Source organism: Gadus chalcogrammus, chromosome 15 (genome assembly GCF_026213295.1).
Source record: "Gadus chalcogrammus isolate NIFS_2021 chromosome 15, NIFS_Gcha_1.0, whole genome shotgun sequence".
Classification (NCBI taxonomy): Eukaryota; Metazoa; Chordata; class Actinopteri; order Gadiformes; family Gadidae; genus Gadus; species Gadus chalcogrammus.
Genome location: NC_079426.1, coordinates 19,116,209 through 19,132,402, shown reverse-complemented (window position 1 = coordinate 19,132,402; position 16,194 = coordinate 19,116,209). Strand labels below are relative to the sequence as shown.

The 16,194-nt window shown below is 47.9% G+C and overlaps 1 protein-coding gene across 1 annotated transcript in view; it reads right to left on the bottom strand.

The window, feature by feature from the left end:
• Positions 1 to 361: 361 nt before the first annotated feature.
• The window catches only part of LOC130404216 (RAC-gamma serine/threonine-protein kinase-like), a 26,166-nt gene continuing 10,333 nt past the window's right edge, over positions 362 to 16,194 (bottom strand). The window contains exons 8-13 of the mRNA XM_056608866.1: positions 13,782 to 13,904; positions 12,891 to 13,019; positions 4,953 to 5,167; positions 3,358 to 3,445; positions 2,098 to 2,200; positions 362 to 1,504 (exon numbers count right to left, since the gene is read on the bottom strand). Coding sequence (XP_056464841.1) covers positions 1,419 to 1,504; positions 2,098 to 2,200; positions 3,358 to 3,445; positions 4,953 to 5,167; positions 12,891 to 13,019; positions 13,782 to 13,904 — 744 coding nt within the window. The 3' untranslated portion in view covers positions 362 to 1,418. The remainder of the gene's footprint in view (positions 1,505 to 2,097; positions 2,201 to 3,357; positions 3,446 to 4,952; positions 5,168 to 12,890; positions 13,020 to 13,781; positions 13,905 to 16,194) is intronic.

Genomic DNA, 16,194 nt, shown 5'->3' with positions numbered 1-16,194 from the left:
CCTTTTGGTACAAGAGACACTTTGAATTCGAGGGGAGTTCAAAATTCACAAGAGATAACATTGAAAAAACAGAACAGCTTCCTCATGTTTCGTGACAGGCCACAAAGCATTGTGGGGGATGTAGTAAAGCTTGTTGTTCAGGAGCTTCCGGTGTGCAGCACTGCTGCGCTTTGAGGTGCCCTTTGAATCCAACTCGAGACGCTTCAACTTAAACTGCACGCACACACACACACACACACGCACACACGCACGCACGCACGCACGCACGCACGCACGCACGCACGCACGCATACACACACACACACACACACACACACACACACACACGTCACACACACACACAAACACACACACACACACACACACACACACACACACACACACACACACACACACACGCACATACAAACCAAAATATAATATCCGTAACATAAGTTGACTCCGACTGGTTGAAGTTTAACATTAAAAGTAAGTGTTTATACTGTACATGCCTAAGTGCAACGGTACGACAGACGGTTATAGAGGTGGTTGATGTTTTGCTGGCGCCTGTAATATGACCTGCAGATTGAAGCCGATAGAGTAGCACCTGGTATTAGTAGTAGCAGTGGTAGTAGCAGTAGCAGCAATACTGTCATACCCATAGTAGTCTTAGTGGGCGTCGTTATAATAGAAGTAGTAGCAGCAACAACGAGAATGAATTGCACTGAGAAAACCTGAGTCAAATCCTGTTTGAGCCGGCTTCGGATGGGGGGGGGGGGCTCGGGAATGTGTTTGCTCACGACATCACTGTATCGGCTCCCCCGAACCGGGCAGCCTCAAACGATAGCAGCATTGTTTTCAGTAAGGATCTGTGTTCAGACCTGTGTGCATCTTGTTGAGCGTTTGCTAATCTTGTGTGTCTGCGCCTGTCTGTGTTCTGCCTGAGAGACAACCGGCGATGGCAGTTTGGATTAAATAAGACTTAAAATATATCATAGTACACGTCATCTTAAAAAAACCCTCTCCTTATCCCCCCCCATCGTATAAATACAGCTATTGACCTATCGGAGGATGTTTTCGTCGACCACCGGCACGTGTGATCCGCGGGTCGGCGTTGAGAGGTCAAAGGGCGGATCGGGTCTCAAAGCACAGCAGGCTGCTCTCGGCCGAAGCTCCCGCCACTTCCACGGACATTTGGTAACCACTGATCACAGTTTCAGACCCACACGTCAAGAGTCTACATTAGCCTGGAGAAGAGTTTGCAACTTTGAAAAAAAGTTCTGTTCAAAGGGGATCGTAGAGTAGAGTTAGTATGAAGATGCGGTCGGGGGGGGGGAGGGAAGAGAGCGATACGTTCCTGGGGCGCTCCACAACCACAGTCCAGGTTGTGTTTCACAAGGACCACCTCCAGAGTCCGGCCGCACTCGTGTGACACACCCTCATTCCCGCCCACTGGCAGAGTAGGAGAACTGTGGGAAATGTGGTCTTCTCTCGTTGTCGAGGCAGTCCATGCCGTCCTCATCGACTGGAGAACACAGTATGAAAACCACTGAGTGAGTCACTGACCTCAAGTGAAATAAGATATTGATATTATTGGAGCATGATTATGCACTACTTGGCGTACTGCTTTTGCATTTGTTTAGCAGACTCGGGACAACTATTTTGTCTATGCATTCTGAGTGAGTTCAAATGAAAGATCTGATTATAAATACAGACACAAATACACAAACAAATTAAAGATATTCATCAAAGAAACAAGACCCTTTGTTCATAAGTTAATATGAAGACGTTTTATGCAAACACCCCCTCCCCTCCAAGATAAAACAATATAACATTATTTTAGAGAGAGAGAGAAAGAAAGAGAGAGAGAGAGAGAGTGAGAGAGAGAGAGAGAGAGAGAGAGAGAGAGAGAGAGAGAGAGAGAGAGGGGGAGAGATAAAACAATATAACATTATTTTAGAGAGAGAGAGAGAAAGAAAGAGAGAGAGAGAGAGAGTGAGAGAGAGAGAGAGAGAGAGAGAGAGAGAGAGAGAGAGAGAGAGAGAGAGAGAGAGAGGTGCAGAATAAGTGACAGAAGTTGAGAGAGCGGTAAAGAGAAGGAGAGAGAGAGAGACTTACATTTCTCTGGGGGCGTTACTGTGATGGTCTGGGCTGTGAACTCCTCGTCAAAGTACCTGGTGTCCGTCTCAGACGCCACCTGAGGCTTGAAGGGCGGAAGCAACTACAGAGAGAGAGAGAGAGCGAGAGAGTGAGAGAGTGAGAGAGAGAGAGAGAGAGAGAGAGAGAGAGAGAGAGAGAGAGAGAGAGAGAGAGAGAGAGAGAGAGAGAGAGAGAGAATTAAGTCATACATGTGTGCATATCCAATGCAGATGGAACAGAGAAAACAACCAAAGAAAGTAAAGAAAAGATGAAGATAAGTCACAAGAAGGGGTGAAAACAAAAGAGGGAGGAGGAAGGTAGAATGAGATAAAATCTGTGTGACATATTGTATAGGAAGCCTTGTGGCACCTGGTTCACACATGGAGGTGTCCCAGACAACCACAAACACACACACACACACACACACACACACACACACACACACACACACACACACACACACACACACACACACACACACACACACACACACACACACACACACACACACACACACACACAGGCACACACAAATACGTACTTACACCCACACACGTACACACACATGCCCACACCTACCTGCCTCTTACGTATGTATTTGTGCGAGCACAAATCACATTTGAAATGTAAAAACTTACACCATGCATTGTCTATGAACATGCTGGCAATATCTCACCCAAGACCTACAGAAGACAACCCTTTGTGCGATATATATATATATAATGCAAAATCTATTTAACTCAGTCTAACTTCTCGCTTAAGTCCAACATATATGAACAGTTGGACTTACTCAGAGTGCCATTGAGGCCCAACCATTTAGTCAGTAGCACTACCATAATACCGTCCTTTAGAAACAGCAGGTGTAAAATCCTATGTTAATGCCTGTCTCCGCCAGCCAGTTCCTGAACTCGTACTCTGGCTATACAAAGCACGCAAGCAAAGGATCACAAAGTTGGCGCTGTGCGCTGTAACCATGAGTAACACCTCCCCCTTCTCAAGAGCTCTCCGCCCAAAACACTGGACCATTTTAAAATATTATTGTATTGAACAATGAGTTTACCTTTCACTTTAATGACAAGCTCCTTGTAGAGTCCATGGCATTAAAGTACAGACTAGATCGCATGAGTTGGTATAGGGACATGGGAGGCCACGCGGTGTCTGTGCTGCCTGCCAAGACAGGGGCCTGGGGAGCTGGTAGTGAACAGTGTGCATGTTGGCCTGCTGGGACAACATGTATACCTTTTTATTATAGACGTCCTGCCAGTCAACCAGACAGAAGAAGCTATGTCTCATTATCTCCTTAGCGTCGTCAGGTCCTCCTCCCAGCCTACAGAGGGGAGGGGGGAGAGAGGGGAGTGGGGAAGCGAGAGAGGAGGGGGGAGGAGTTCAAAAGTTTTTATTCGCCATTTGTGCATAAACCAGACAGTCCAAACACATAGGAATTCAGGTGCAGGGCTTCCCAAGTCAAGTACAGTATTAGTACAAAGAGAGAGAGAGAGAGAGAGAGAGAGAGAGAGAGAGAGAGAGAGAGAGAGAGAGAGAGAGAGAGAGAGAGAGAGAGAGAGAGAGAGAGAGAGAGAGAGAGAGATCCCATGAGTTAGAGAGGAGGGTGGAGTGAGGGGAGGGGGGCAGAGAAGAGAGAGAGGAGGTGGAGTAAAGGGGGAGGGGGGAGGAGAGAGATGGAGGGGGGAGGAGAGAGAGGAGGGGGGCAGAGAGGGGAGAGCGAGGAGAGAGGATGGGAGAGGAAATTAGGGGTGAGAGGAGAGGAGAGCAGGCGATGAGAGGAGAGGAGAGGAGGAGATGAGAAGAGAATGGGGGAGCAGAACGGAAAGGAAGAGAAGATGGGAGAGAGGAGTGGGGGAGTAGAGGGAAGGAGAGGAAGAGGAGAAGGGAAGAGGAGAGGATGCAAGGGTAGAGAGGAGAGAAGAAGAGGGGGATGACGGAGAGGGGGGAGGTTAGGGCTGGGCGATATGACGATATCATACCGTGGACGATATGAAAGTGTCTACCGGGAGAGATTTGGCCATATCGTTTATATCGAGAGAGAAAAAAATAAATAAAAAAAAATAAATAAAAAATATTATATTGCACTGCACTGACTGAAGCAAGGCAGGTGTGAGACTCACCTGTTAACTTGAAAAATCTCATTTGTATTGAAGAAACAGTTCTATTTTTACCACCAGCTATTTGCACAGCACATAACTTTATTTTATAAGTGTATAATTAGTATTTAAAATATTTGTGTGATGCTGTGATTTTTATTTTATATTACACTGCACTGACTGACAGCCAGGCAGGTGTGAAGCACACCTTTAAAAAAATATGTTATTTGTATTGAAAAAACAGTTCAATGTTTACAAGATGTTTGCACTATATGACACTGCAGTTAATGACAGATTGTTCACTACTTACTCCTTTGTAAGCATGGAAATTCAAGTTCAAAATAAAATAAAAAACTGATCAAATGTGAAGTATGGTTATTTTAAGCCATTTATTATTTTAATTTACTTCAAAAATACCATATTGTGATATATATCCAAATCGTGATATAAAATTACTCATATCGTGATATAAGATTTTGTCCATATCGCCCAGCCCTAGGGGAGGTAGAGAACAAGCAACTGCTGTTAAGCACAATGACAAACACACACACGTACGCACACACTCACACTCTCTCACACACACACACACACACACACACACACACACACACACACACACACACACACACACACACACACACACACACACACACACACACACACACACACACACACACACACACACACACACATAAACCACAAACACGCTCACACACGCACGCACGCACGCACCTCTTGTTGGGGTCCTTGATGAGCAGGCCTGACAGCAGGGACTTTGCGTCGGTGGAAAGCGTTCGGGGGAACTTGATGTCCTCCATGAGGATGAGCTCAAACAGCTTCTCGTGGTCCTGGTTGTAGAAGGGCAGCCGGCCGCACATCATCTCGTACGTCACAACACCCAGACCCCACCAGTCCACCGCCCGGCCATAGTCGTTGTCCTCCAGCACCTGGGTGAGGGAGGGAGGGGGGGAGAGAGGTGAAGAGACGAGGACAGAGGGGGAGAGAGGTGGAGAGAGGTGGGGAGAGGTGGAGAGAGGTGGAGAGAGGAGAGATGGAGAGGGGTTGAGAGAGGTAGGGAGAGTTGGAGAGAGGTGGAGACAGTTGGAGAGAGTTGGAGACAGTTGGAGAGAGTTGGAGACAGTTGGAGAGAGTTGGAGACAGTTGGAGAGAGGTGGAGACAGTTGGTGAGGGGTTGAGAGAGATGGAGAGAGGTTGAGAGCGGTGGAGAGAGGTGGAGAGAGGAGAGATGGAGAGGGGTGGAGAGAGGTGGGGAGAGAAGAGATGGAGAGAGGAGAGATGGAGAGGGGTTGAGAGAGTTGGAGAGAGGAGAGATGGAGAGGGTTGGGGAGAGGTAGAGAGAGATGGAAATGCAGATGCTTGTACAAAACAAAGGGATGGATGGTAACATACAGACGGGCAGATAATTTCCAGTGATTTGCGAGAAGCCTATTTGAGGTAGTGGTTTGCAACAGAGGAAGGAGAGAGTAAGCTCATCCATCTAAATATCGTATTTTGGTCCCAAACACAGGCCCCGTTTACACAAGAGGAATATTACAATTAATTAGGGCATTTAGCAGACGCTTTTATCCAAAGCGACTTACATCGGTTAATACACACATTGACACACCGACGGCAGGGTCAACCATCCAAGGCGACAGCCAGCTCGTCAGGAGCAGTTTGGGTTAAGTGTCTTGCTCAGGGACACATCAACACCCATACAGTATATGTGGATCCTACAACCCTTTCTGAAATTCAATTCAAAAGTTCTAGATTCAGAAACTCATCTGAAAGGCACAAGGCACTCACAATGGTCTGAGCCTGCTAACACGTCGGTCAAGGAGAGATCCCTGCTGAGTATTCGCATGCCAAGGTTTCAGAGTTGTCCAACATCCATGGTTTGCACAACCCCTAAGATTGGCCACAGATGTAGCTTCCCGGGTATAGCAGTTGACATTGCTGTGGAAAATGCAGCAAATCCTAGTTGCAGAAATATCAGGTCTAGGAATCCCATCGTAAGAGGAGAAGGCACCGCATGCCGATGTTGCAGAAGTATTTGCATACGACACACCCCTTGCTTTATATTGGTTGACGCGACAACTGTTCCGCAGGAGAGTCTGTCAAGACGATAACCGTTTGGGAGTCGATTGAGATTTAATGTAGCGTGAACGACTCGCGGAGGTGGAGTTTTGACAACAACTGTCTACATATCCCGCAGACAGCCATTTTTCCCTCCTTTTTAAACGGGAGAAAACACCTAAATTTGCTTTGCCGTCACACCACCGTTTTCAATTTCACAATTTAAAGAGGGGTTCAAACGCTGGTGTAAACCGCCGCCACAGTCATTGAAAGAGTCACACACACTGTAGTCCTGTTTCTTCAAAGACCCTTGCCACAGTAAGAGATCCAATAAACTTGTCGCCCACCAGATGGCCCATCTGTTTACTTCCAGTGCAGCCTGGCACAGTGCATCATCACCTGGCAGGACGGACCAGGACACACCCTGGATGAACAGGCCGCAACCCAGCTCAAGGCCAGAGGTAGCCCACTGCTGGCTAACACAGGTGCTGCAAGCTGTTTCGCATTAAGTGTGTGTCTAATTGTGTGTGTGTGTGTGTGTGTGGGTGTGTGTTCATTCTGTTTCTATAGTCCATTTTTTCAAAGTCTTCAGTCTTGGCCGCCTTTACCTGCAGCACTCTCTATCATCCCGGTCCCCGACTCATCCTATCCTCTAATCATGTCTCCCTCACTGTCCCTGTCTCCCCGGCGCTCTGTCGCTCTCACCTCTGGACCAGCGTCAGAGAGGAGAAAGAAAGGCGAGGCGGGAGAGAGAGACGCTGGTGCCTTCAGAGGCTGCTGTGGCTCGCCTTCAGACTGGAGCACTGTGATTACCATGGTACATCTTCAGTTTGTGTGTGTGCGCGCGCGCGCGCGTGCGTGCGCGTGCGTGCGTGCGCGTGCGTGCGTGCGTGCGTGTGCGTGTGTGCGTGTGTGCGTGTGTGTGTGTGTCACAGAGACAAGTTTGGATGGAAGCCAGAGTGGCATATGTTGTGTGATTATACTTATACTTATATACACCAATAATAATAATAACAACATCCCAACTGCTAATAATGGACACACAGGCACACTATGAGGGTACGTTGGAATTAAATGGAAGGTCTTAATTAAGGAATAGAATTGATCCCAGTAAATTAGATCAGCAAACACATCGGAATAGAATATCATCAAATATAATTTAGCCTTGTAACAAGCCATCGTTACCAAGTCGTGCATTTAGTCATACAGAGATCAAGACGGCACATCCTCATACAAATGTAATGTTCATATTTAGATTGATTAGTCATGCTGACAGAAGATGGCTTTCTGTTAAACGCACAGCAAGCTGACCTCCAACACTTCCAACGCAAACTTCTTCAAACAGCTCACCGTAGTTGCTATGTGTTTGTGTGTGTGTGTGTGTAAAAGTATGTGGCAGAGTGTGTGTGCTCACTGCTTTGCCAGTTCCCCAGCAGTGCTGGGGGACAGACAGCTCTCCCCAGCCAGCTCCCGATACACTATTGATTTGTACGGCTGTAGGGATAACACTGGCTTAGACTGCAAGGAGACTGCCAGATGCATACACACACACACGCACACCCACACACCCGCACACGCATACACCCGCACACAAACACGCACAGACAAAAACACACACGCACACACATGCACACCGGCACAGACGCAAACACACATGCACACCAGGACACGCGCACACAAACACACACAGACAAAAACACACACGCACACACATGCACACCGGCACAGACGCAAACACACATGCACACCGGTACACGCGCGCACAAACACACACAGACGCACACAAGCGGCAGATGGAATATTTATCCAGCCTCATCAAATTCGTAAAGTTTGGGGAGCGTGGCGAACTAGGAGCTGTTTGGTGTCATTTCCTCCCCTGCAGCTAGCTGAGGGAACCATGCACAGCCTTTATACAATTCAGATGAGCTTACAAGGCTGTTTCACAACACTCCCGCCAGTGCGGGGCGGTGGGTGGGTGTGCGTCTGGGTGTGTGTGTGTGTTGGTGTGTGTGTGTTGATATGGAGGTTTGTGTGTGTCTACAAAATTCCACAGCTACGCTACACATGTAGGCAAACGCGAGCTGGGCATCCTATTTGTGTGTCTACATGTGTACGTGGCGGGGGGCGTGTGTGTGTGTGTGTGTGTGTGTCTGTGTGTGTGTGTGTGTGTGTGTGTGTGTGTGTGTGTGTGTGTGTGTGTGTGTGTGTGTGTGTGTGTGTGTGTGTGTGTGTGTGTGTGTGTGTGTGTGTGTGTGTGTCCTGGGACCAGCAGTGAGTAGTGGCAGCTCGGTTGCAGGCAGGGAGCAGATTAATCCACACAGAGCCAGAATGCTGCCCCACAGCCCCAGGCAGAGGAGTGTGTGTGTGTGTGTGTGTGTGTGTGTGTGTGTGTGTGTGTGTGTGTGTGTGTGTGTGTGTGTGTGTGTGTGTGTGTGTGTGTGTGTGTGTGTGTGTGTGTGTGTGTGTGTGTGTTTGAGTGTGTATTTATGTGCTCATCTTGGTTTATGTTTTGCAGCTACAAAAACAGGGAGATAAAATAAATAAAGTAGTGATAAGAATGTAGGGGAAAAAGATTGTGAAGACATTTGAAGTAAATCAAGGCAAAGGTGATGTGAGGTAAATATTAGATAACAACAGTACAAAAGAGCAAAGAGTTCATTGAAACAAATGTGTTCTACAATATAAATTTAGCACTTTCAAAGCACATACAAATACAGATAAAGTGAGCTCACTTGGCAGGGGACATTCTCACTTATCCATGTTTTTAGTTTTTTGGGGAATAGTTAGGAAGTCATTAAAGTGTGAGTGAACCGGTATTTGCTAGATTCAAAGACTATGGCCTCTTTTCCACTGCAGTTTGTCCAGTGTAAACAGCACAGATCAAATGGAATCGGATCTGGTCAAACCTTCTTGGCCCACTTTCATATGTGGTCCTGAAACAGATACAGGATGATTCTTTGCAATGCGACCTTGCAATGCGACCATTAATCGACATGTCCATTGCATAGGACATGTAAATGTACCAGATTTAGTTATACAAACTATTTTTCATCTGTAGTCCCTGACTGAAAAATTCAGTGTGTGTCTTTGCTGGTTTCATGCGACTTTGACATCACTCTAGATCGACATTCACCACGACTGGCGCTGGCTGTGGTCACTCGGTCAATACAAACATAGAAGACAGCTGCCATCGAGGGAGTCAGTGGAGTGACAGTGTGAATAGTCTTTGATAGTTAAATAGTAAATAATAATGAATATATAATTGCGTTAACTAATGATATGTTTTCCTTTTCAGGCAATCTGTCACCCTTAATAGCCCCTGGCTTGAATAGCCTCAATAGCACTCAATGGCAGGTCTAGCCTGTCATTGGATTTAAAATGTTTGCACAACGTTTAAACCACCTTATTTGTGGGCTATTCTCATACTATTGAAGCTTTGTGTCTGTAACTCTGCCCTTACAGCAGATCCCAAAGCCACTGCATCCACACAGCTATCCTACGTGATATTGAAGTCTTGCTATTTGAGTATTTGAAATATTTCTTCACGAATTGAATCGCATGGACAAAGGACAAAGACATCAGTTGATGAGAAGAACATCCACCAGTGTAATATCCACAGTCTCATCTCTGCAGCACATCAAATGAAACCTTAAACGCTGACTTCAGTGGCTTCCAAGTTTCCTTCCGTGCGTGCTGCGAGTTACATCTTGAGAAGTTACCGTTCTTTTGCAAAAGTTTGACCAGTGAGACCACACCAGAATCACATTTGGTCTGATTTTCAAGGCCACATTTAAAACAAAATGTGAACTGCCAAACCAAAATCATATCCGAGCATTGAATCAGAATTCTGCATTATGGCTTATACGAAGATGACAATTAAAAAATATATCAGTTTTAGAGTTATTCTGAGGCTTTTGGAAAAGCCTACGTCACTGTGTATAAGCATTATCATTAGCAATGTTGAATATGAAAAGTGCCCCACACCGTGGGGTTAGATTATAAGAGTCCTAGAAGCTTAACCCTCTCTTGGACGCGCCCATTAACATCCAGCACTGCCCAGACGGAGCTCAACACATCCACCCACACCCTAGTCCCTCCTTTGTGACGTTCAGGGTAGGGAGAGACTGGCATTCACATCAGATTTTACTCCTTTTTTCTCAATAACATTCTCATTTAAGTAACCTGGACAAAATGGCACTGATTATTATGTTAATGATCATAAGAGACATATTACATCTGGGATCTTTTAAAACCAGTTCCCCTAACAGACAGTTATATTCCAAGTGTTGAACAGACCTACAACCTGTACTTGGCTAGCACAGCAACACCTCATCTGCTCCTCAAATCAGGGAAACTATGAATCATGAATCCTTCAAAACTTTCTTCTCTTCACACACACACACACACACACACAATTCTGCCGCACCTCTGGAACAAATCCCATTTCTCCTTCTTCTTCTCCATGTTCTGCGTCTTCATGGCATCCTCTGGCCTCTGCAGCCACACCCCCACCCAATACCAACAGCACCAACTGCTGCCCCCCCCCCCCCCCCTCCCCGCCCACCCTCTTCCGTTTATACATTTCTTTATACCCAGCTACTTTGCATCTCTCGGTAACTTGGCTCACAGTGCGCCGTGTTATTTGTATTTTTACACACGGGCAAGCGGAGCGTGCGGGCGGGCGTGCGAGCAGGCAAGCGAGTGAGCGAGTGGTGGCGTTGGGCTGTAGATTTCCAGCTTTTTTTTTCTTTCCCGATTTTTTTGAGCACCTTCCTCCAACCTCGCCCATCTGCCGCCATCTGCCTCGCTTTAGCCCATCACTCTCTACCACAGCCGCACACACACACACACACACACACACACACACACACACACACACACACACACACACGCTCGGATGTGTAGCCACACACCGACGTCCAAAGGATCCGCAGGCGCCCATAAACACGGGAAGATGTGCACAATGCCCACACATACGTGCGTGCAAACACTGGACAGTGCCGGCATGCATGCACACCCATACACACAAAAACAACATCCACACCAACACGCATGCTATGACAAACAAGCAGCAGCCTCCAATCAGCTCCTGGCATGTAGGGAAGGAAGGGGTACTGGAAAATAAACATAAAAAAGGAAAGAAAAAAAAGCTAATTGCTGTGCCAAGTTAGTCCTCCGTACTTGTTTTTCAAGTGGGATAAACTCTGCTGCCTTCATCTCCAGCGCTGCTTCCACCACCCACAGCCCAGCTCTGGGCTCCATTATGCAGGCCTGCCAGTTGAACTGCTGGCCTCGGCACGACCGGCTGGAGAGCCAATTGCCACCCAAAACTATTACTATTGTGTGTGTGTGTGTGTGTGTGTGTGTGTGTGTGTGTGTGTGTGTGTGTGTGTGTGTGTGTGTGTGTGTGTGTGTGTGTGTGTGTGTGTGTGTGTGTGTGTGTGTGTGTGTGTGTGTGTGTGTGTGTGTGTGTGTGTTCGGTGTGAAGCCATACCCAGGTACTAGGCTGTGTAACTGTATAGCAGAGAGGGGGGGAAGGGAGGATCGGTGTAGCTGCATGTGTGCTGTGCTGTGCTGGAATGACAGGAATGAAGAGGTGCCTCCAAATGTGCTTAACCCCTCAATCAAGGTTTATCTTGTTGCACTCTATGTGCTGTGGAGGAGGAAACCGATCTTTCAGGGATAGTTCTTTAGAGGGCATTCAAGTCAACACAAAGTGCTAAAAGACGCATTGGCTTTTGGGACAAATTGTTTTCGCACAGCTTAAGACAAACTGGCGATGGTGAAAAATGAAGGATAACTGCTGAACTAGAGAGCGATTGGAGGGATTGAAACCGTTTACAGTAAAAAACGTTAAAAAACAAATAAGGGGAACAGAGTAACTGAGAGGCAGAGACGCTGTTTGCCTGAGCATTTGAGAGTTTGTGAGATTGCGACGCAAAGAGAGATATTTCCTCGGCCCTAACAGGCAGGAATGGGGATCGAGAGATGCGGACCCCCGTTGTCGGGGGACCCCCTCCGGAGGTGGTGCTAGCTACGTTCACTACAGAGAGACTAATGATAGGCTGTCATCCGGAGGGAGCCAATCACGGAGGCTTCATGTGCCGAGCTCATGCAACGTCTTCCAATAGGGGGGTGCCAAGGGGCTGTCATATGCATTTGTGAATCTTAAACACGGCATGCTGTGCCTATGTTAGTTACGATTTGACGGGTCCTACACCTGGTATTTCTACTATTAAACGTGATTTGCAAAAATTATTCAAAGCAATGCAAACTGGTACGTCACAATACTTAGGCTCCGCCCCTTCTTGGACATGAATCTCCAAGAATGGGCGGGGCTGAGGCGACTGTGATGTACCCGTTTGCATTGCTGTGTGCATTGCTGTGTGTCTGACAGGTCTCAGACTGTGTGTCTGTCCTGCAGGGATCTCTCCTGAACGTGGGAAGAGGCTGAGACAGTTGTGAGCGCACTGTGCCTTTCCTGTTAACGGATTCGTTTTTGAATGGAGATACATTCAAAATATGAATCCCAAACATTGCGTGTTGTGTAAACAGAGTGTGTGAGGGGAAGCGAGGAGCTCAGGTGTCCCATACCTCAGGGGCCAGGTACTCCGGAGTGCCACAGAAGGTCTTCATCGTAGCAGCGTCTGTGATGCCTTCCTTGCATAAGCCAAAGTCTGTGATCTTGATGTGGCCGTCTTTATCCAGCATCAGGTTCTCCAACTGGAACAGAGAACAATATCACCAAATACAAAAATAAAAATGATAAAAATAAATGTTAAAAAAAAAATTTTGCAGCACAATGATTGTTTCAGCAGGGCCGGAAACAAGAATTTTAATCCATGGCATAGCTTATATTTGAAAAGAGCTCAGCTCAAAGAAACACACACATACACACAGACACAGACACACGCACTCACCCCACACTAAACTCCACCCAGCGCTTTAAATTACATGCGGCAGAGCTATTCAGGCTTTTAATTTTAATATCTGAAGAGCTTCCTTTTTTTATTTCCCTCTTCATCCACTTGTGATTTCTTGGCTGCTGTGAGTGGGGCAGGGGCCAAGGCTGCTAGGCACACACACACACACACACACACGCACACGCACACACACGCACTCACGCACGCAGGCAGACACACACACACACACACACACACACACACACACACACACACACACACACACACACACACACACACACAAACACACCTATGTGGCATCGGTGCGCCTCACTTTGTCTCCTGCATGCCTCTGCCATATTCTCTCTCTCTCTCTCTCCATGTCTGTATCGCTCCTCAGCCAATATTTAAAAATATATAGGATATTAATAATCACAAATATACGATAATAATAATATAATACATTAAATACAAAAGTAATAAAAGAATAAACCTAAACCTAATCATAAAGCTACATCTTCCCTGTGAGGTCTCTCCCCCCCCCCCCCCCCCCCTCCCTCCTCCCACCCTGGGCTGTGTTTACCTTCAGGTCCCGGTACACGATCTTGGCCGAGTGCAGGTAGTCGAGCGCCGAGACGATCTCGGCACCGTAGAAGCGCGTGCGCTCCTCGGAGAACACCCGCTCTCTCGATAGATGGAAAAACAGCTGCAGTCGGGGAGGGGGGGTAGGGGGAGGAGGGGGAGGGAGGGGGAGGAGGGGGGAGAAGGCAAACGGGTTAAAGACGGTGGGAGAAATGGAGAGAGCAACGAGGGAGGAGGAGATGGGGGACAGCAGGGACGGCGCAGCAATAATTACTGATTTATTGGAGGAAATTAGCACAACACAAACTGCCTGCCCGCGCCATATTGAGATGATAGATGGCGAAGGGGGAGGAGGGAGACGGGGGAGGGGGTGTGTGTGTGGAGGGGCGGGGGCCTCGCAGGATGGCGGGCGGAGGCACAAGGCAGCTGGCGCCTCATCTACCTCACACACACACACACACGCACACACACACACACACACACACACACACACACACACACACACACACACACACACACACACACACACACACACACACACACACACACACACACACACACACACACACACACACACAGACACACACACACACACACACACACACACACACACACACACACACACACACACACACACACACACACACAGCACGTGCCCCCTCCCCCCCATTCACACCCCATCCACGATAGCCTCTGAGCTAGGTTGGCACAGCGCTCAGGCCACAGGGTTCAAATCAAAGGTTTAATCAATACACCAGTCTAGTTAAAGACAGGTTCAGCCCTGCCAAGAACCCCCCCCCCCCCCTCTCTCCCCCCCAATCAGACACAGACAAACACTAGCATACACGAGCACATCTGCATACGCAAGCACACACACTCACACACACAAATAATCAAACACACTTATCATGCATTAGCGGCCTTGCTAGCATTGATTGTTGAGGGCTACATGTAAGACCTGGAGTGTGTGCCTTCGTTTATTCAGTCTCTGAGGGTCTAGTCTGGCGCTACAAATGCAGGAAGAGGAGAGATTACAGGGCTGTGTTTTAATACGGCCGTCATTAGGCCTCGGTTTGTGCAGTATTTTCAAGCACAATGCCCGGCTGACGCCATCGGGGCTTCAATAAGGCAAACCGACACGTTGATCAAGGCTGCGATTCTGCCTCTTTAATCCTTGCCAGGGACCTTGGGGCCTGTTCAGACAGGGCCGTGAAAAGAGACAGGAACGTGGGTTGAGAGCGTAATGGGGGTTACCAGGATCGAACCTGGGTCACTTTAAAGGGCATTTCACACAAGGGCTCAGGCATGTAGCGCGAGTGCAAAACTCATCTGCTTTCAATCTGCTTCCCCCGTTAATCACAGAGCATTTCCACACCGGAGCGTGTCGAGGAACGCATTTTCTCTCATGTGCGTCTGGAGCATCTATATTCCGCCCCCGCCTGGCGTTCTTCACATGTTGGATGTGAGTCAGCTGATCCACCTAAAGGGCCTGGATTTAATATGCCTGTGGCGCAAAGACGAGGGCGCAGACTTGCTCATGCCTGCGCTCTGCGCTTGAGCTTCGGTGGGCTCACAGCGGACAACACTGTCCGTGTATTTCTGTGGCGTTGTGAGTTGAAGCCTGACCCCGGTCGTAGCGGGCTGCTCGGAGGTTCCACCTCGACGAGGTTCAGGTTTCGAGGTTCGAGGCTGGAGGTTTAAATAGTTTCAGCCAGACAGGAATGTGGGCGCCTAAAGCGATCCTTGTTTGCCGACCTGGATACATGTTAGAGAACGGTAGAGTCAGAGCGTTGAGCTCCCATCGGTTGGCTGGCTGTACTCTGAACGCCCAGCATCTTGTGTGGTCCGCTTCAGGAGTACGAGGGCACTGGTGGGTGGGGTGAGCCAGTGAGCTGCCCCTGTGTACTTCCAGGGGCTCACACTTACTGTGTGAATGTGTGTATGTGTGTGGGTGTGTCTGAATTTGTATGAGTTTGTGTGTGTGTGTGCGTGTGTTTCCTTGCATGTTGGTGTGTGTGTGTGTGTGTGTGTGTGTGTGTTTGTGTGTGTGTCTATGTAAGCATGCACACATCCATGTCTGTGTGGTTGTGTGTGATTGTGTGTGTTTTTGTTTGTGTAAGTGTGTGTGTGTGTGTGTGTGTGTGTGTGTGTGTGTGTGTGTGTGTGTGTGTGTGTGTGTGTGTGTGTGTGTGTGTGTGTGTTTGTATGTATGCATGATTGCATCCATTTTTGTGTGTGTGTATGTGTGTGTCTGTGTGTGTCTGTGTTAGTGTGTCTGTGCTTTCGAGTGTGTGTGTGTGTGTGTGTGTGTGTGTGTGTGTGTGTGTGTGTGTGTGTGTGTGTGTGTGTGTGTGTGTGTGTGTGTGTGTGTGTGTGTGTGTGTGTGTGTGTGTGTGGTTGGTGAGATGGGTAAC